Raw genomic sequence first — 21,440 nt, 5'->3', positions numbered from 1 at the left:
AACCATGGTCCACAAATGCTCAATGCTGCAGGAGTGAAAAAGGAAATTTCACATAGAATTAAGAGCTGTCAGAACCCATTGAGTGATAGATCATCCAGCACAATTCAGTGAATGATTTTGATTTGGCAAATGATATACTATATGGTCACTATCACACCGATATTTGTGGGAGCTTGCTGTGCTCAAATTTCCTATTTTATTTCAGTGGATATATTTCTAACTGGGACATGCTTAAGTCATGGAAGTGTTGTATAAATTAAAGGTTTGTTAGACCTGTAAATAAAAGCTAAATACACCTTTAAGAAAATTGTCTGAAAGGAAAACATTTATTAGTTATTGCTTAAGAATACCAAACAGCTGTAAAAGAAAATTCACCCACTCAAAGCAAAATGAATGACAAATTTAAAGCCCTGATATTTTTTAAACACAAACATTTTCAACGGGTTTGTCTGCACAGAACTTGATTGCAAATTCTAATGTAATTTGATTGCAAATTTTAATGTGACTAATGGATTCCAGTATCACAATCTTAGCCTGCAGTGATGGTGCAGTACTGAGGAAGTGCTGCACTGTCGGAGGCACAGGGTTTTTTTAGGATGAGACGTTATTGGTGGACTTATCTCCCCTCTCAGGCTGAAGGAACAGAAGATTGCCTTCCAGCGCCCGGGGGCAACATCTACTCCTCCAACAGCATGGTTTAAAGAAGAGCATCTGTATGGCCACTGTTGAGCTTATTCCATTCGAATAAGCGGCCACACCCCCTACAGTGGCAACACTCCAAAAAGTATTTGGAACATCCTGGGGTTGTGCAAGGCGCTTCAGAAATGCCGAGCCTCTTTCTTTACCGATAAGATTCCGCCTGCGGTTGTTGGCTGTGGTCACCTGGCTCTGCATCCACCCCCGTGTGAATGAGGGTTGGTTCCGGATGACGGGCAGAAGGAGCCCCCACCCTCCCTATCTGGAGTGTGAAGGCGGAGCGGGAGCGGCTCCGGATTTCAAGGAACATTCACAGGTCAGTGCCCAGGCGTTTGATGCACTGACCCTGCAGCGTGACTACCGGACCTTGCAGGTATATATATATGTAGATAGACAGATAGATAGATATTGTATTAAATATATATTGTATTCAAAGAAGCAGATGGTGTGAAGGACGAATTGATCTCCACGGCGGAGTAAACCCCCTTCTCATTGTTTGGGGGCGGGGGTTGAGTTGTTGCAGTTATTTGGAGGGGTCTCCTGATAATTGCCGTCGCAGGCGTTTGCAAACCAGCTGGGATATTTGGGGTTGGGGCGGACACCTGTTTTAAGGGGTGGGGAGAGTGTGGGGATATGCCTTCATTGTCCCCGGCGAACAATGCAAAGCTGAGCCCAGCCCCCAGCGCTGGAAACCTCTCGCAAAGTTGCTGAGAAACACCCTTGTCCTTGGGGTTGGGGTTGGTGGGGGACTCCGGCGGCTGTGGCTGGTCGGTGCTCGGGGGGTGGGGGGAGGCTGGGGCCAGCAGCCGGCGGGGTGGTGTGGCGGTGTGTGCCGCGCTATTCAGCGCTGGCGGCTGGGAGAGGGGGTGCGGGGAGGGAGAGAAGGTCCCTGTCTGGGCTCCGGACCACAGACAGTCCGGCGCAGGCAGGCGGGTACAACTTGCCCCTGTTGCCCGACTCTAACCATAGTCACCGGTTAGTCTGACTGTCTCGCTCTAACTGCAGTGTAGTTACCCTACAGTCTGACCGCCCTTTCCTCTGACCACAGTCGCCCAGCGGCTCTCTCCCTGACTACAGTCTAACTGCTTTGGATGGATATGGGCCAAACATGAGCAAATGGGACTAGCTTGGATGGGCATCTTGGTTGGCATGGACGAGTTGGGTCGAAGGGCCTGTTTCCGTGCTGTATGACTCTATAACTGCCCTACAGTTGCTGCCTTTTAACTACAATCCCCAGGGTGACTGACTGTCTTTCCCTGACTACAGTCTGACTGCTCTCTGCTCCAACCATGGTCACTCAGGAGGCTAACTGTCTTTTCTTGACTACAGTCTGACTGCCCTTCACTCTGACCATGGTCACCGGGGAGGCTGACTGTCTCTTCCTGCTTGGTTGCCATGCACTCGCTTGTCGTTCCCGAGCACCGTGGCTGTCTTTCACTCTGACTACAGTACACCAGTAACACAGGTAATTAGAACTAATTTTGTAAAACAGTAGTGATATGAACTATTGATTAATTTGCCTTTTTTCTTACAACATAGGAGGCCATTCAGCCCATTGAGTCTATGCCAACTTACAGAAAATTCCATTTTCCCTGTAACATATTCTTCCCATAAGCTCTACCACCCATATATTGTGGGCAGTTTGTAGTGGGCATTTAACCTACCAACACATCTTTGGGATGTGGGAGTAAACCAGAGCACTCAGGAGAAACCATGCCGTCACAGGGAGAACATGCAAACTCCACACAGACATTATTAGAGGTCAGGATTGATCCCAGATGGTTGGAGCTGTGAGGCAGCGGCTCTACTAGCTGTACCACTGTGCCGTTCCCTAGGCTGTTGAACTATGTTTTCACTTGCCAAAAATGTTAACTGTGTGCACAGTGGAGCATTTACTCCCTTGCTGCATCTTCCCTATATCTCTGATGCCAGTGTTGAATCCTATGGAGAATAGTCATCAATCTGGCCCAGTTCTAAGTCCCTGCACATTATGGGCTAGTAAGCTTTTCTGCTCTCTTGTCTCTCTCCCTGCTCCATGAGCTCCTCATCACTCCTTGAGCAAGTGGTGGGTGAGGAGCATCTTGGACCAAGCTTGTGTGATGTAACCTTGCACTGCTTTGCATGACACCTGGGTGCCAACTCCACTTAGAAATGGTAAGATGGCATGAAAGTATAAGAAAAGGAGCTTGAAGAAAGCAAACCTTTTAATTTAAAATACTCGATTCATGGGAGATCCCTATAGTAAAAGATATCAATGCCTTAGAGAAGAGTAACCAATTTGATCAGGAGACAAAACTTGGTTTATGCATAGATGTCACCAATTTATTTCTTGATGTTTCCCCCTCTGTTGGCATGGATGCCAACTCTTGGAATACAGCCTGGCTGGAGGGCACTTGATTCTCTGTGGTCAAGTGCCCAATCAGCATAGATGCTGAGTTCCAGCAGGCGATTTGACAATCTACCTTGTTTGTTCTTGCACCTTATCGTCTATCTGCAATGCACTTCCCTGTAGCCGTGACACTTTACTCTGTATTCTGTTACTGTTTTTACCCTGTGCTGTGTAATGAATTGATCTGTACAAACGGTATGCATGAGAAGTTTTTCACTGTACCTCAGTACAAGTGACAATAATAAACTAATACCATAGTATCACATTTAAGCCTAATCCTGCCCGTCCATGATTGTCAAGTACACACGTACAGGAGACAGCATCTGCAGTCTCTTGCCTCTCCACTCATACTTTATGGTGGGGGCCATTGGATAATGCTCAGGTACAGCACTGACTGATTTTACCTCTCCCTGCCCTCTCTACCTATCCAACCCACCAGGTGCCAAGGCAATTTATGGCCACTTAGCTGGACACAATGCATACTGGAATGCCCTACCAGTCATCATCTTGTTATCCTTCTGATCATTCGGGCACTGCACAGTCTTTATAAAACATTATGGTGAATTTCTCAGTTGTTAACATTGATCGGTTTTGCTCTCAGACATTGACCCTTCTGCCATGGCCACTGGAGCATTTGCCCAGCATAAGGTACAAACACAGGGAGTATGTGCAGGAAAAAACCACAGGCCAGAAGTAACAGGGTTGCTAACTTTTAATGAGATGTCACACAGCCTTCCAACAGCAGAACTGGGCAGCCTGCCATCCTTTGCAGAATGTGACCTAAATCTGTCAGCCCAAAAGAGCTTATTATTTTGGTTTCTGTTGGTGAAAGGAAGCTGCCCTTTGCTCGCCTTTGGTAAGTGTCCAGTTGCTGTCCAGATCCAGTGACTTGGGTTCGATCCTGACCTCGGGTGCTATCTGTGCAGAGTTTGCAAATTCTCTCTGAGACTGCTTGGGTTTCCTCCGGGTGCTCTGGTTTCCCCCCACATCCCAAAGATATGCCACTACGTTCGCTGGCCACTTTAAGTATAGGTGAATGATAAAAGAATCAAAGGAAAGTTGATGGACATGTAAGAGGAAATAGGTCAGTGGGAAATAAGAGAGGGAATGGGACAGATGGGAAGCCGGTATGGACCCAATAGGCTGCATGGCTTCCTCCTGTGTTGTAATAAGTACGGCTCCCTGAGATTTGATACTCTTTTATTGAGGGGATGGATATGGTTTATTGAGTTTGCTTCTCCCTTAGTGAGGATGGTTAGGGATGGAGAAATGAGGGAGTAGGCTAGGAGTGGTGCTGGGGTCCTTGGGTTGTGACCAGAAAAGTGTGGAGTTATCCGTTCGGAAAGGTGGAACGCTGGTTCTTGTTGACATGTTAGCAGAAAATTTACAGTGAGATTTATTCTCTCCCATATACGTTGAAGTAAGAGCTACTAGATGTATACTACACATGGTTAACTTTAATAGTGCTGGTTGGCTTTGCAATTAAAAAAGCCATGTTGCAACTTACATAATCATGCACTTTAAAGCCAACAATACATTTTTGAAGTGTAATCACTATCATAATGTAGGAAACATTGAATTCAGTTTGCACATAACACAATCCCACAACAGTAATGTGATTATGGTCCAAAAATCTGTATCTTGGTAGTGTTGAATAAGAAGCATAACTGTAACATCCTCTAGTGCAATGGAGTTATCCTTCCTAAAAATAGCATCAGGGATCCAACTTTTGCCAGCAACATCCTGGAACCTACGCTCCTTAAAAACCATCCGTCTGCATTGGGAGACTTATTATGTCTCTTGATCCTTGGATTTATGATGGACAAGCATCATCTGGGGATGAGGTCCAGGAGTCAGTGGTCAACCAGGAATGCCTACAAAATTTATCCACGCCAGGTCTGGCCAAGGCAAGATTACTCATTACACAGTACGTTTCTTGATCATTGGCCAGAACGTGACAGAGAGAGAACTCCGGTATACTTCTTTGACATGTATGGGAGTCATTACATCCATTGATGGGGATTAAGAAAGAGAGTGTGTCTTAGAATATAGAACAGTACAGCACAGGGATCGGCCCTTCGGCCCACCGTGTCTGTACTGACCACGATGCCAATTTTAACTAACCTATTTGCTTGCACAAGGTCCATATCCCTTCATTCCATTCCCTGACTGTTCATATGCCTGTCTGAATGCCTCTTCAACATTGATATTGTAGTGATTCCACCACGTCCTCTGGCATTGTGTTCCAAGCACCCACCACTCTCTGTGTAGGGGAAGAAAAACTTGCCTCGAACATCTCCTTTAAAGTTTACCCCTCTCACCTTCAACCTTTGCCCTCTTCCAGTGCCAACTTCCTTCAGTAATGAACCATTATGTGACCCTAGGTAACTTGTTCAAGAGTCAGAGGTGGGACAAGCATCTAACGTGGGAATTCTAGCTTTCAAGTCACAGTTAACACGTGTTCAACAAGGCAGCCCTCCATTGATAACTTGGTAGAATTCTCTCAGCTTCATTTTGTTATCTTCTGGTTATATGGTTCCATGTGGTCTCCCTGCACTTGTCACTTATTTGATAGCAGTTGAGACTGATGCTAAAAGGGGGTTACATTGAGATCATTTCTTAAACAAGGCTTGTATTTCCTTGAGTATGCAAGATTATGGGATTATCTAATTGAAATGTTTGAAATAATTAAATGGTTGCATAGATAGAAAGAAACAGAAGTCTAGGCTAAGGAATCTTAAATAGGGGCCTTAAGATTGGAGTTGGACCACTCAGAGTTCATAACAGGAAACATTTTCTCAAATCTGCCACCAAACGGGTTGTTGGATCAACTGAAGATGTGAAGATTGAAACTGATTTGATTTTTTGGTGGGAAAGATATTGAGTGTTATGGAATTAGGGAGGGTAGGTGACCAGGCTGGCGCTGAGGGCCTGGATGCTATCAGTATGAAAGTTGTGTTGTGCTGATGCAAAGCATTGTAGTGGAGCCAGTCCATTACAAATCTTCTCCAAAGGTAATATTAAGATCTAACAATTTCCAACATCTGCATACTTGGTAATTATGATGCATACTATTCATAGAAACTGCCTCATTGCAGTGAGGGAAGCCACTCTCTGGTTAAATGCACAATCACTGGTCATGCTATCCAAACCAGCTTCGATTCAGAATCAAACTAACGTCATTGAAATGTGACCTTTTTTATTTCCCTTGAGTGTCTCCTGCAGTGCCTCAGAATCAGATCTTAACCAATAACAATAGACTGCATTTATATAGCACCTTTTGTGGTTAAAATATCCCAAAATACTTCACGAGAGTGTTATCAAAGAAAATTTGACACAAAAGGAGATATTAAGAGAGATGAAGGAAGAAAAGGAGGTAAAGGGGTGGAGAAGTTATGGAAACAAATTCCACAGCTTATTAGCTTCCTTGTTATCATCCAATGAGACTGCCATTTGACGTCTAAGAATAAGTGATTTGCTTTAAAAAAAAATCAGCACTTTAGATTTAAAATATCTGACGTATTTTGTTTCCCGAAAGAAACAGATGTAGTTTAACGCTGAGGTTTTGCTTGATTCAATTGCTGAAGAAGACCTCCTGTCAAATAGGAAAACCCATTGATATTTGCAGGGGTCACCAGCAGTGAGAATGCAGGAGCATTTTAATACAGCTTTTCTATTGCATGAGGAAATGGTGCCAAGGGAGGAGAGAACAAAATGGTCTTTGAAGTGCATTAATCTTCAATGAGTTACAGCAGTGAAATTAGTTCAATGAAATGCTTTCCTTTCACTGCAGTTTCTGGAACTAAAGTTATCCCCTGCACTCTGGCTGCCTCTGCATTTTCTTGAATGCCGGATGCCACTGGCCAAGGCATTTGTTTACATTTCAGTGTTTATAGGATTCCTTTTTTGGTTCAGTCCTGCTGTGAGTCAGTGACTTAGTCTTGAACTCAGTGGGAAGCTGAACTAATCAAACAAGAAGATTGCACCATTGATAACTAGCCTTGGTTGAATCAGTGTAACAGTATGAGCACCACAATTGGACAGAGTGTCTCTCTGCCAGCATTCCTGTCCATGAGCACCACGTCGTAGCCCCTCATGCTGGAGGATGTGAGGTGCCCTGCACTCCAGTCCCCTGCCTGAGAAGTCATTCCTTATGAATGTGTTGCTAAACGTTTCCACCATGGTGGGCATCACAGTCAACATTCCTGCCTCCTGAGTTATTGCAGTCGTTCTGGTGAAACTGCTCCCACATATCAGGTAGTGAATTTAAGGATATAGACCGTTGATGCTGAATGTCCAACCTCTTGGACATCTCAGTGCACTCAACATGCAGTGAATTACTTTTGAAGTTGATCACTGCAGGAAAACCAGCAAGTAATTTCCACACGCGTGTGCTGAATGACTAGGTAATCTGTTTTAGTGATGTCAGTGTGGGATAAATATTGGACTAGATCTGGGAATAACTCCCCACTCATCTTCAAAATAGGGCTATGGGATATCTTGTGACTAGATAGGGACACAGTTCAATGTCTCACCTGAACGACAGTTCCTCTGACAATGCAGCACTCCCTCATTACTGCACTGAAATGAGTGTTTGGATTATATGCCCCAGTCACCAATGTGTGATTCAAATTTACAAGCTTCTGAGATTAAGTTGCTCGTGACCCTCTCGTGGTTATGGCTCCATTCCCAGCAAGGCACTGCCAGTTGTGGTGGAAGCACTTGTGAATCCTGCCTACTTATGAATTAAAACAAGTGCCTCTTGGGTTTTATGGCTTAGTTACTCACTAAATAAACTCACCAAACCAACAAGGAAGCTGACCAAGTTAAGTGTAAGCCATTTTAAGAAAATTTATTCTAAAGGTTTCATTTATTCAATGTGGTGTGAACAGTTGCTGCATCGTGTATTGGTTCTCATTGTAATTCTCACTGTCTGTGACAGCAACAGAATGATTAATGTTTTATCCCAATTGGTCTTAACTGAGTTCACAGTCACTGAAGTTCCGACAATAGCTTCTGTACAAAATAGGTCAGATATAACTGGCAATTATAACTTCGATAGCTTGTTAGAGAAATTCTTTCAGAAGAATAAGTCTTTATCTGAGTTTGAGAAACTACATTTATGGAATCATTATTCATTCCTTGAGGTCACATCAATTTTACACAGGATCCTATTCTTAGAATGCCACTGAGCTCATCGGTCCAGCACACTGGGGACCATGTTGCCCATCCATTGAAGTGCTTATAAATAGGAATCCCATCAATTAGAGGTGCCAGTGTGGCTCAGCTGGTTGGACAATTACTTCTGTGTTAGAAGGTTATGGGTTCAACCCTTTCCCCAGCATTTGTACTTGTAATCTAGCCTGAAGCTTCAGGGAGTGTTGAAATTGCTGACTTTTGGATGAAATGATAAACTCTGGAATTCCTGGATGAGCTGTTGAACTGGTCTGAGCTGCCACTTGGGTAGATCTGAAGGATCCCCTGCCACTGTTTTTTTTAAAGAAAGCAGTGGAGCTGAGTGTCCTGGCTGGAATTACTCCCTAAATTGGCACCCAATAGAACAGTTGATCTAGCCATTGTTTACTTACTATTTCTAGGAGCTTGCAGTACTCCCTACATTTACAACACTGACTTTTTTTAAGGCCAGTAAGGTACTTGGAAAAACTGAGATGTTGCTTGTACTGGTGTAAGCTGCAACACCATTAGTGCAGCTGGTAGCGCCTCTGCCTCAGAGGGCCAGGGACCTAGGATCAATTCTAACCTTGGGTGTGCATTCTCCTTGTGACCTGCATAGATTTCCTGTAACTGCTCCAGTTTCCTGTCACATCCCAAAGGTGTGCTGGTTGGTAGGTTAATTGGCCATTTTTAATTGTCCCTAGTGTGTAGGTAGGACTTTGTACTTCGACACCTTTACTTATTTGTTGCCCCGATTTAAGGCCTCTGAAGTGGAGTTATTGAATAAAGGTTGCTATTAGCACCATGGAGACACAAGAAATTCTGCAGATGCTGGAATCTGGAGCAATACACAAAAAGTGCTGGAGGAACTCAGCAGGTCAGGCAGCATCCGTGGAGGGAAATGAACAGTCAACGTTTCGGGCTGAGACCCTTTATCAGCACTGGAAAGGAAAGAGGGCAGAAGCCAGAATGTGGATTGGCACCATTGTGTCATTAGTGCATCCATACCAATTCACCAGCTTCTGGAGCAGAAGTACAGTCAGTTGGCACATCATGGGTTGGATAATCCAGGCTTGGGCTCCTTGTCAGAACATAGATTTGTAAAATCTTTAGGTCAGGAATTAAAGAATATTATGGGTTAACCTAAAGGTGTCAAAATCAGTGTCCCAGACTATATTCATTTAGCTGAACTCAACCAGCGTGACGTTTAGTGGACACCAGAGTGGAGAGGGTAAGGATTTTTAAAATTTATGTTTGGTATCTGGATAAGGATGGCAACCTTGTTTGCTGAGAAGGTAATGATGCCTCTTCCTCTTCAGCAACAGCCCATTTGATACAAGTGACTTGACAACAGTTAAGAGTCAATTATGTTGGTGTGGAGCCCAACCAGGTGAGAACAAAATCTTTCATAAAATACTGCTACCTGTCTTTTTTTTTCCAACAACACTGTAATGGTTTCACTGCTTTTTTTATTACCCTATTAAATTTAAAGCTAAATTAGAAATTCCTAAGGCATCTGGTGGGATTTGAACTCCCACTTTTGTGGGATACACTATCACACCACCCTATGCATCTTGGCAAGCAAGTCTGTATAGGAGCAACACATAAGATGCTGGAGGAACTCAGCGGGTCAGGCAGCATCTACGGAGGGAAATGGATGTTTCAGGGCGTGACCTTTAATCTGGACTCCAGATGAGGCCTCAGTCCAGATGAAGGTCTCGGCTCAAAACATTGACTGTCCATTTCCCTCCATAGCTGCTGCCTGACCCACTAAGTTCCTCCAGCATTTTATGTGTTGCTCCAAATTCCAGCATCTATAGTCTGTATAGGAGGCAAGGGAGGGTAGAATTGGGATTGTGATGTGCTCCCTTCTGCAGTCAAATCACCTCCTGATGCTCTGTGTGTAGAGTTGCATATTATGAATGGTCACTATGGCAGAGAATCGAAGAACAACTTGTAGCACTCTGTAACCGAGAGGTAATGTTGCAGCTATATAGGACCCTGGTCAGACCCCATTTGGAGTACTGTGCTCAGTTCTGGTCACCTCACTACAGGAAGGATGTGGAAGCCATAGAAAGGGTGCAGAGGAGATTTACAAGGATGCTGCCTGGATTGCGGAGCATGCCTTATGAAAGCAGGTTGAGGGAACTCACTCGACCTTTTCTCTTTGGAGCGACGGAGGATTAGGGTGGACCTGATAGAGGTGTATAAGATGATGAGAGGCATTGATCGGGTAGATAGTCAGAGGCTTTTTCCCAGGGCTGAAAAGGTTGCCAAAAGAGGACATAGGTTAAAGGTGCTGGGCAGTAGGTATAGAGGAGATGTCAGGGTAAGTTTTTTACTCAGAGAGTGGTGAGTGCATGGAATGGGCTGCCAGCAACGGTGGTGGAGGCGGATACGATAGGGTCTTTTAAGAGACTTTTGGAAAGGTACATGGAGCTGAGAAAAATAGAGGGCTATGGGTAAACCTAGTAATTTCTAAGGTAAGGACATGTTCAGCACAGCTTTTGTGGGCCGAAGGGCCTGAATTGTGTTGTAGTTTTTCTATGTTTCTATGTTCTATGTAACACCTTTGCCAAAATTGGAGGGAATTCTTTTTCCTTTTTTGTTTTTATACTCAGGATATATAGTCATAAATTATTCCAAACGGTGGTGTCTGCAAGGTTCAGAGTGTGATCCTGGCTTCACCATCTCATGGGGCCAGTGGGTATGACCCATTCAGCAAACATTTCACCGTGCAAGTGACGTGAAGTCCAACAGAACTCAGCTTGACTGCTGCATTATGTGGAGGAGACCTTGCTGAGCCCGGCTCTGAAAATCAGCTAACAAATTCAGCTCTTCAGTCAAGGCACAAATTGCAAATCCCTTCTATATTTTATTAAATCACAATAATGGAAGAGCCAGGCCCCTGCAGATGAGTTATACATGTGACAGGATTACTCAGCAGAGAAGCGCAGGTTATCAAAGCTGATTCTGTTGCCTGGTTACAGAAGCTCACAATGTGAGATCAGCTGTTGCTAAGACTTCTTGTCATTGCTGGAAATAACTAAAAGAGACTGGGAGCTTTCTGGGATTCCATGCTACCTCTGTTAGTGTGATGTGGCCTAGTGCAGTCTAGGCATTGTAAGTACTGGGATGTTTCCCTTGGATTTGAACCGAAGCTTTGGAAATCCATAAAGTCCCATCTCGTGCTGGGAGAATGAAGTGTGTGATGGCTACAACTGCATGAAGAAATAATAACAGGTCATTTTGCCCTTTGAGCTTGCTCGGCCTTTCAGTACGACCTTGGCCGATCATCTTCCTCAATTTCACCCCTCCAAATCCCTTAGTATCTATCCCCATCCTGAGTATACTTGATTGGAGCATCCACAACTCTTTGAAGTAAAGACTTCCAAATTCAAAGTTCACCAACATTTGACTAAACAAATTTCTCCTCATCTCTGTCCTAATTTTTAAGTTTGTGTGTCCCAGTTCTGGACCCTCGCATTCTCGCAGCATCTTTGATGTTTAAGCCCTTGTTTCAATGAGTCCTTCTCTCATTCTTCTGAATTTCAGGAAATAAAAGGAAATTCTTTTCAATTGCTCCTCTTATGACCATACCCCCATCCCTGAAATCGGTCAGCAGAATGAAACTTTATTCCACTCCCACAGAGCAAGTAATTCCTTCCTTAGATAAGAATAAAACTACACACTACTTCAAGTGTGTGCTCATCAAGTCTCTGTACAATTGACCATAACTTCTTTACTCTTATAGTAAACACCCTGTCAGTTGTGCCCTTAACTTTGGGGTTTTGGCACAACTTAATTTACAGTGAGGAGCCAGCAACCAAAATGGTTGCCCATCCAACACACCCTGTAGGGCTGATTTCACTCCAGAAAGGAGGAGGTATCTGGAAGCATTGTGGGATATGCAAAGAATGTCATGAAGAAGGATAAATTGCAAATTACAGATCAGTGTTCAGGTTTGATTTCTCATCAGCACTGAGCCAACTGAAGCACAAGATTTTCTGTTTTAAGTTGCTCAGCAATCCGCTCTCTCAAAACCATCGATTTTGTTTACGTTACAGTAATTCAGCAGTGGTGCGGTTTTGGTCGGTTGTTACAGTAACATTCAGCATTGCACTGTTCCTTTATCATTACATCTTTCTAATCGCAATGTGTCACACTGGCTGCTCTAGCCTGCCTCATTCTCTTCCTGTGGTTCCATTTTGGGCTGCATACCAGAGCTGACACCACAGTACACGGACTGACAAGACCTAGCTTCAGTCCCTTCTTCACTCTGCTAAAAACAAGGAACATGATCACAGAAGTTTCTGGGAGGACATCTAGTGAGAGTGCATGAGGAATTTCCACATTTTAAAAACCTTTCCCCACAGCAGAAGTAACTTTGGGTGAGGAGGGATCCCTCATACACATGAGGTGTTCACCGATTAGCAGTGGGCGAGGTGGAGTTGTGTGTGTGAATGGCTCTGACAGCTGATGTTACCCTACTGAGCACTGAACCCAACAGACTGAGCGGTAGAGAACGAATTGCTGTTGCGTGGGTTGTTAAAGTGAAACCATATCGGTCTTCTCAGATAGGAGGTGAAAGGTTCATAACATTATTTGAAGCAACGCAAGGGGTAACTCGAGGACACTTACTGCTCTGTAGACACTATTAAAAAGACCAGAGGTTGTTTACTGTTTGTGGGAGCTTGCTGTGCACAAATTGACTGCCGTGTTTTATAAATTACCACAGTGATCATAATTCAAAATTAATTAATACACGGTGAAGTTCTTTGTGATTTGGGGGCAGATTAGTGGCGGGGGGAAGTCAGGGGGTGGGGGAGAGACATAAATGCACACTCATTCTTTGACTTTTGCAAGATAGGATCATGTTTATTACACAAGAGACCATTCAGTCCAACACGTCCATGCTGGACCCAAGCTTCCTGCCGCCACATTTTATCCAGTCCTGTCCCTTGTTTATCCAACTTCCCTGTAAATGGAGACACAAGATACTGCAGATGCTGGAATCTGGAGCAACAAACAATCTGCTGGAGGAACTCAGCGGGTTGAGCAGCATCTGTGGAGGGAAAAGTTGACAGTTCCTTCTGCCCTCACAGATGCTGCTCAACTGGCTGAGTTCCTCCGGCAGACTGTTTGTTGTTACCTGTAAATGCCTCAGTTGCAGTTTGCCTGCACCACTCCCTGTGGTAATGAGTTCCATATCCTTGCCTCTCCTTGGGTAAAACAATTTCTCCTCAGTTCCACACTAGATGTGTTAGTCACTGCCTTACACTGAGGAGCTCCGGTTTTGTCTCCTTTGTCAATGAAATATTTTCCCCATATTTACGTTTTTAAAATCCCTTTTTATTTTTAGCTTCAATATCAAGTCACTCCTTGGCCTTCCCATTTTTGGAGAAAAGCACTCCAACCTGATTGGTCTTTCCTGAGAACCATGACTTCTCATTTCATGGAAATTGGAACTGAGACTCAATGCATTTGAAATATCTTCTCTGCATTTCAGTTCTATCCCTTGGTCCAGTTTTGCAGTTTACCACATGGAAGAGACATCACACTAAAAGTATACTTCTTAAGGACAGAAAATTTGAATTGGAGAACCAAGATGCTTCCAGAGTAATAAGCAATGAAACTAAAATATCTCCAATGCATTGAAATGTAGTTAAACAGTTTTCTTTAATAGCAGAGTTCCCCTTGATAGCTGAAAGAGAGTAAATACAGTGGTCAGCTGAGCCACCTGGCTTGGGGAAACTATAGTCCTAGTTTGCTGAATGGGGTTCGTACAGCAATTGGCTCTATTGGTATTGGTTTATTATTGTCACTTGTACCGAGGTACAGTGAAAAACTTGTCTTGCATACCATTTGTACAGGTCAATTCATTACACAGTGCATTGAGGCAGTGCAGGGTAAAAACAATAACAGAATATAGACTAAAGTGTTACAGCTACAGGGAAGTGCATTGCAGGTAAACAATAAGGTGCAAGGTCAAACAAGGTAGATTGTGAGGTCAAGAGTGCATCTCATTGTATAAGGGAACTGTTAAATAGTCTTATCACAGTGGGATAGAAGCTGTCCTTGAGCCTGGTGGTATGTGCCTTCAGGCTCCTGTATATTCTGCCTGATGGGAGAGGGGAGAAGAGAGAATGACCCGGGTCGGTGGGGTCTTTGATTATGCTGGCTGCTTCACCAAGGCAGCAAGAGGTATAGACAGAGTCCAAGGAGGGGAGGCTGGTTTCTGTGACACGCTGGGCTGTGTCCACAACTCTCTGCAGTCCCGGGCAGAGCAGTTGCCATACCAAGCTGTGATGCATCCAGATAGGATGCTCTCCATGGTACATCGGTAAAACTTGGTGAGTGTCAAAGGGGACGTTCTAAATTTCTTTAGCCTCCTGAGGAAGTAGAGGCTAAGCAATGAAGAAGCAAAGCCCTGGGTTCCTGCTTCGGACTCTTGCTCAGTCTAAGGTGTATCCATCTGTCAGGTGAGACTGGCGTCAGGCTCCATAAGATGGGATTCACTGCTCAGGCTCATTAACAGAGGTGGTTTAAGTGAGGTTAGAGAAACCTTCCCCTTCTTGGAACTGTGTATCAGAATGAGTTCAAACAAGGAAATTGGAGGGAAAAGTCTTGCACCATTTACAAGTTGTCGGTCACCACATCTTCATTTTTCCTTTACAGTCTCGGCATACTCTTATGTTGTCTGGGAGTTCTGTATCAATTGCTGCAGGATGGATTACTGTAGCTAAAACCAGACTTGCGTTGTTCACATGGCACTTTGGAGGACCACATAACAAAGGGGGGGATGGAAGCCTGTTTAACTGCCACGTCCGTTCCCACCACCAAGTCATTTCACTGGCAGTCCCTAGCACCATTAGCCATTGGTCGAGTCTACTGCGCCCCCGTGGAGATTGGAGGGCAACTCTACCTCATCGGGGGCTGTGATGAGAGTGGGTCCCCCATGAACATCTGTGAGGTCTACTCCCCGGAAGCCAATCAGTGGACCACCCTACCACCCATGCCCACGGCAAGAGCAGGCGTTGCTGTGGCTCCTCTGGGGAAGCGAATCTTAGTGATTGGTGGCATGGGAGTTCAGCAGAACCCTCTCTCTACTGTGGAGATGTACAACGTGGAAGAAGGCAAATGGGAAAAGAAGAATCCCTTGTGCGAAGCTGCCATGGGTGTCTCCGTGATTGTCAAAGGTAATTGCAGACAGTGACGAGCGATCTCGGGAATATGTAGAGAAAATGGGATTATTTAGAGTGGGTAAGAGTAAGGGAGACCTATGACTGATATTCAAAGTTATGAGGAGGAATTTCTTCAGCCATAGGGTGGTGAATCTGTGGCATTCGTTGCCACAGAAGGCTGTGGAGGCCAAGTCATTGGGTGTATTTAAGGGAGAGATTGATAGGTTCTTGATTGGTAAGGGGGTTAAGGGTTACAGGGAGGAGGCAGGAGAATGGAATTGAAATGGTGTGGTTGAATGGTGGATCAGACTTGGGCCGAATATATCTCCTATATCCTATGGTCTTATATCTTATACCTACTCCTATATCTTATGGTCATATGGGTTTGATAGACTACGAAGGGAGTGTTGGCAACCTAAGGAGCAATGGCACAGGATCAGGAGGGGAATGTGGAGATTTTCTTCATGCTGCAGGTTACAATGATCAGGTATTTCTGCCTGAAAGAGCAGTAGAATGAGACTCAACAGTAACTTTTTAAAGGGAATCGGATAAATATTAAAAAGGAAAGCAGTGCAGTCTATGTGGACAGAACATCGAAGGTGGGCCAACTGATAGCTCTTTCAAAGAAGCATGATGGGCTGAATGGCTTCCCCTACATGATTCTGGGGTCATTGAAGAAGGTTTAATGAGGTTCCTGTTATCATAAGCAGGCAATATTAGGCAATGTGGACACTTTGGAGCGAGCATTACCAACTGCGTTCTCATCTCCCACCTACACCCCCAAGTGCAACACAAGGCCATCACCATCACTTCCTTCGCTCAGCCAAAAAACCACATGGACTTTCCTTACTAAATTCAGTGGAACACTGCTGCTTCTCCACAGATATACTATCCCCACAGGAGGAGACATCTGGCTACTGCACGTCCCAGCTGTTTGTTAGTTGAATCACTTTCTTGACACAGCCATGTCATTTCCCCATAAGGTGACAACCATGACTCGGTTTGAAGTGGAGGGTTGTGGGTTCCTACCACGTACTATATAATCTAGCCCGTTACTCTAGAGCAGTACTGAAGAGTGCTACACTGTTTGGTGTGCAGTCATTCAGATGCAATCTCGGACATAAGAGCCAATGGCACTATTAAGATCATAGAACATAGGACAGTACAGCACAGGAACAGGCCCTTCAGCCCACAACATCTGTGCTGACCATGATGCCAAATGTAACTGATCCCATCTGCCTGCACATGATCCATATCTCTCCATTCCCTTCATGTTCTAAAGGGGTTCCCGAAAACGCTTCCTAATGCCCTTTCAGTACAGATGTAATCATGCTGTATGGCAGTGAACTGAAACTTGCCATGAACTTCTTGACTTGTGTGTTTCCAGACTGTCAGGTGTATGCGGTGGGTGGAATGGGGTCAGACACGTATCCACAAGCTCGCCTCCAGCAGTACGATATCACGAGTGACCTTTGGCATGCGCTCCCCCCCATGCCTACACCTAGATACGCAGCCAGTACCTTTCTCCAAGGTGGCAAGATCCACGTATTTGGTAAGTCTTGGCGCTTTGAGAAAGAAAGCTTCATTTGCTGTACTGCTTTTCCCAATCCCTAGGCTGCACTTCCTGCATTGCCATTAAAGTACTGTTTGAAGTGAAAGCATTGTTGTAATGTGAGAAATGCCAGGCAATCTATACACAGCAAGCTCCCACAAACAATCTGACTGTGACCAGATAACCTAATGGTGTTGATTGAAGGTCAGACACCAAGAATAACTTGCCCGCTTTACTATAGTGCTGCAGGATCTTTTACATAGCAGGTAACACCTCATCTGGTAGTTGGTACCTCTGACTGTGAAGCACTCCCTCAGTGCTGCATGAGAATTGCTTGGATATGTAACAAGCTGCTTCTGCACGGCTCTGTAACTTTTCTTCCCTCGCTTGGCCTGCCTGCCACATTGGAAGTTATCAGGTCTGGGATATCTGACCACGAAATCCTGAGGTCTCATTGCTTAGTAAAACAATTTAGAACAATTTGAACTGGGATAATGTGTGTTTTTTTTCTGGGTAGGTGGGAGACAAGCAAAGAATCCAGTCACCGCCTTTGAAGTCTATGATACTGAGGCAAGGTCGTGGGCCAAGTTTCCCAGCATTCCTTGCCGGCGATCCTTCTCGAGCTATGTGATGACTGAGAAGAGTTTTCTGGCTCTGGGAGGTCTCCAGCAGGCACGGGGCTACAAGAAGCCCAAGTTTGTCAGGACTGTGGAGGTGTTTGACATTGAGCAGGGTACGTATGGGCTTCATAGGAAATGCAAACAGATGTAAGCTGCACAGCTCCCGGAAGCTGCTCCACCATTTGCAACGTTGAGCATCCCCTCCATTTCCCACACTACTTCTCTCGCCACCCGCCCACCACTCCCACCCCAAATAAAACAGAGACTGAGTTCCCTTGGTTCTCACCTTTCACCTCACTAGCATCCGCATCTGGCATATTATCCTTCACCACTTCCATCCACTGCGAAGGGATCCCACCACCAGCCTTGTCTTCCCCTCTTCCCCCCACCTTTCTGCAGGGACCACTCTCTCTGTGACTTCCTGAGACACTCATCTCTTCCCACCCACACCTCCCCATCCCCTGGCACATTTCCCTGCAACTACAAAACCTGTCCCTACACCACCTCCCTCACCACCATCCAGGGACCTAAACAGCCATTCCAGGTGAGGCAGCGATTCACATGTACCTCCTCTAACCAGTCTATTCCAGTCGATGCTTGTGATGTGGCCTCCTCTACATTAGAACATAGAACACGACAGCACAGTACAGGCCCTTCGGCCCACAATGTTATGCTGACATTTGATCCTACTCTAAGATCTATCTAACCCTTCCCTCCCACATAGCCCCCTATTTTTCTATCATTCATGTGCCTATCTAAGAGTCTCTTGAATGTCCCTAATGCATCTGCCCCCACAACCTTTGCACATTGGTGAGACCATGTAGTTTAAGCAACCATTTTGCAGAGCCCCTGCTCTCTATCTGCAATGGCCACCTTGACCTTTTGGTTGCATGTCATTGCAATTCCCCTTCCCCTTCCCAATCCCACACCAAGATGACTGTCCTCAGCCTTCTCCACTGCCACGGTCTCTCCCTTTGTTCACCTTTTCCATCCCTCCTCCTCGTCACCTCGACGGGCTACCCTGCCCTACCTGGTCCCATCTGCCCGTCACCCACATACCTGAGTTTCTTCTCCCTTGGTTCCCTTTCCTATTCAATCCCCCACCTGGTTTCATCTGCCTGTCATCTAACACCCCCCCCCCCAATCATCTGTTTCCTACCAGCCTCTATCTCATTTCTCCCTCTCCCTTCTAGATACTGGCTGTCTTCCCTCTACACTCAGTCCTGATGCAGGGTCTTGACCCAAAACATCGACCTTTGCCTCAAGTGGGCACACGGAGGACCTAAAGCTACCTTGACCTGCTGTACCTTTGGGCACACCAACCATTAAGGGGTAATAGAGAGCAGGACTGGGCCCATGACTATGATGGTTGGAATTGATGGGGTCAGCACCTTACTCAACGCAGTCGGGGATGGATCTTGGGACTTTACTCAGTCTGCTGCAGAAGTCTTGAGTCTTTGACTAGTTTGTGCTGACTTTTGTTTCAATAATATTCAGCATTATAACAGCAAAATCCCCACAGATCTAAATTACATTTCGTAGGGTGGATATTTTGACGTTTAACCAGAGTTTATCTTGGTAAACTTCAAGCAATGATAGGGGAGCATAAATGTAAGATGTGGCTTTGTAACTCCAACAGGGAATATGAGAAAAAATCTTTGTCCACACAAAGGGGAAAATGTAAAACTTGGTTACAGGGTATGTGGTAGATGCCCTTTAAGGTGAAGATGGGATAAATACACAAGAGAGCGAAAACTGAAGGATTGGGTGAGTGTATAAGGTTTCACGCACAGCATTGATCTGTTGGACTGATACCTGATGCAAGAGTACTTTGTAAACAGGCACCTGGGTCACACACTGGTTGTAGAAACCGGCCGACTTTTCCTTGCTGGTGATAAGAAAGTAATATCTCAAATAGCTACTTTTAGCTGTTTTAGATCCTAGCAGTATCCTAGAAATTCTGCAGGGGCAATTATTGTGTTAGCATTCTTTCAATCTTTATTTTATTGAAAGTTCTAACTTAGGCCATTCACCTCCAGTAACTTGCCCAAGCTGGCAACTCTTCACACAGGAGTCTAGACCATATTTATGTAATTATGGAGAGGGGCGTCTACACACTTCTCCCTCATTCACGCTGAAGGATAGTCAGTTAATTAAACTAACAGGGGACTTCATTAATATGGCCTTATCTCAACTGGGGAATGAGCTTGGAAAAGGTTGTGACTGACATATAGACAAACAGACAAAAATACAGAAAAGTAAGATTTATTAATTGAAGTACAGGAAAACTCTAATAATCCTCTATTCGACTATTCTGAAATCCTGACGGTTTGGTATATGCTTCACCTGGTGCTGATTCCCCCACTCCCTCTAACACACCTGGGTCCTGGTTCCCATGCTCCCTCTAACACACCGGGACCCCGGTTCCCCCACTCCCTCTAACACACCGGGGCTCTAGTTCCCGTGCTCCCTCTAACACACCGGGACCCCGGTTCCCCCACTCCCTCTAACACACCGGGACCCCGGTTCCCACGCTCCCTCTAACACACCAGTGACCTGATTCTCATGCTCCCTGTTCTGTTTCCTCCTCTACCTCGAAACTTACCAAGTTCACTCAAAAATGTATTATTCTACTGTGTAACATAGTTTTTTAAAAAAAATGCATTAGGAGTTTGATGGGATAATAATTGGAATAATATTCCACAGTTGGGTAAATCTGCCAGTCCTGCATCACAAAGTCCTGACAGTGCTGGTTTAACAAAGATTTACTCTACTTTGAAAAAGAAGGAAGCATCTCTTTTCCTGCAGGGGGTGAAGGGGAGGAATGTCTTAAATTACATTAACATTGCTTATATTTTGTTTAATGTTTAAATTGAGTCTGTTCAGTGTTTTACTCTAGAAATGATTGTTTCCTCCAATCCCCATCCCTCTCTGCTCTGCTACTCATTGGTCCGATCCAGGGGCGCGATTGGCTTGTTTTTTGGGGTGTGCTGCAGGAACAAGAGTCTTGGATCTGGGGTTGGGCTCTGAGAGTGGACGAGGGAGGTTATAGACCCTGGGAGTGGAAGCAGTTGGACAATTTGGCCCATTGCAGATATCATAGAGACCACAATGTCGTAATTTAGATAGGGCATTATTTATTGAACAAAAGGAGCTTGTAGAAATGATGTCTTGGCTCTCTTCTACATACTTACTCCCACGCAAGCAAGGAACTTCTGGCAAGTTTTACACTAAAACAATGTATCTACAACACTTTCAACAATTAGTCACATGCTGGAATTACTAAAGTTGTACTGGCCTATAATCACAAACATTCAGGACATACCAACTGTGGGAGGTCTAAGGAGATTAGGATAAAAATAAGGTTTCCATCTGGATCAGCTTCTACCGTGCTGATAGTTGCTTGATACAATGAAAATGGAGGTCTGGACTGATCATAACAACAGGACTTGTGTAGACTTTTGATGGAGATCAGAGGTGAGGTACGGAATCCCTCAGTAACACAGAGCAGTTTATGTGCAGTTCCTTGCAGTGTTGCTGATTTGTATTCGGGAGCTGGAACCCAGGTTGATTCCATCTTCCCAACATAGCCCAGCTAGATACAGTGTTCCTAAAATTAACCAACAGTACAGGCCGGGAATTATTTGCAGACTTGTTAATTGCCTTCAGTGGAAATGATAATGAGGAGACACAGAAACAGTCCACTGATTTGCTGCCATTCATTTTACAGCAGTGCATGGAGTCGAACACTATCACCAAATGTCTTTTCGCCCTTTGTCTCTCTCTTGTTCACTCCTCAGTGAATATTTTTGTTTCTTGGTGTA

General features: G+C 44.8%; 1 protein-coding gene across 3 annotated transcripts in view; it reads left to right on the top strand.

Annotated features, from left to right (window-relative positions):
- Window positions 1-949: 949 nt before the first annotated feature.
- Window positions 950-21,440, top strand: part of LOC127580833 (kelch domain-containing protein 8A-like) — a 39,166-nt gene continuing 18,675 nt past the window's right edge. For all 3 annotated transcript variants that reach the window (XM_052034761.1, XM_052034762.1, XM_052034760.1), the window contains exons 1-6: window positions 950-1,069; window positions 2,026-2,161; window positions 9,580-9,650; window positions 14,939-15,459; window positions 16,832-16,996; window positions 17,514-17,729. In XM_052034761.1, the coding sequence (XP_051890721.1) occupies window positions 15,063-15,459; window positions 16,832-16,996; window positions 17,514-17,729 (778 nt within the window). In that variant the 5' untranslated portion in view covers window positions 950-1,069; window positions 2,026-2,161; window positions 9,580-9,650; window positions 14,939-15,062. The remainder of the gene's footprint in view (window positions 1,070-2,025; window positions 2,162-9,579; window positions 9,651-14,938; window positions 15,460-16,831; window positions 16,997-17,513; window positions 17,730-21,440) is intronic.

Source organism: Pristis pectinata, chromosome 20, assembly GCF_009764475.1.
Source record: "Pristis pectinata isolate sPriPec2 chromosome 20, sPriPec2.1.pri, whole genome shotgun sequence".
NCBI classification, from domain to species: domain Eukaryota; kingdom Metazoa; phylum Chordata; class Chondrichthyes; order Rhinopristiformes; family Pristidae; genus Pristis; species Pristis pectinata.
Note: the sequence above shows the minus strand (reverse complement) of the source record. Positions and strands in the feature narration are given on the sequence as shown.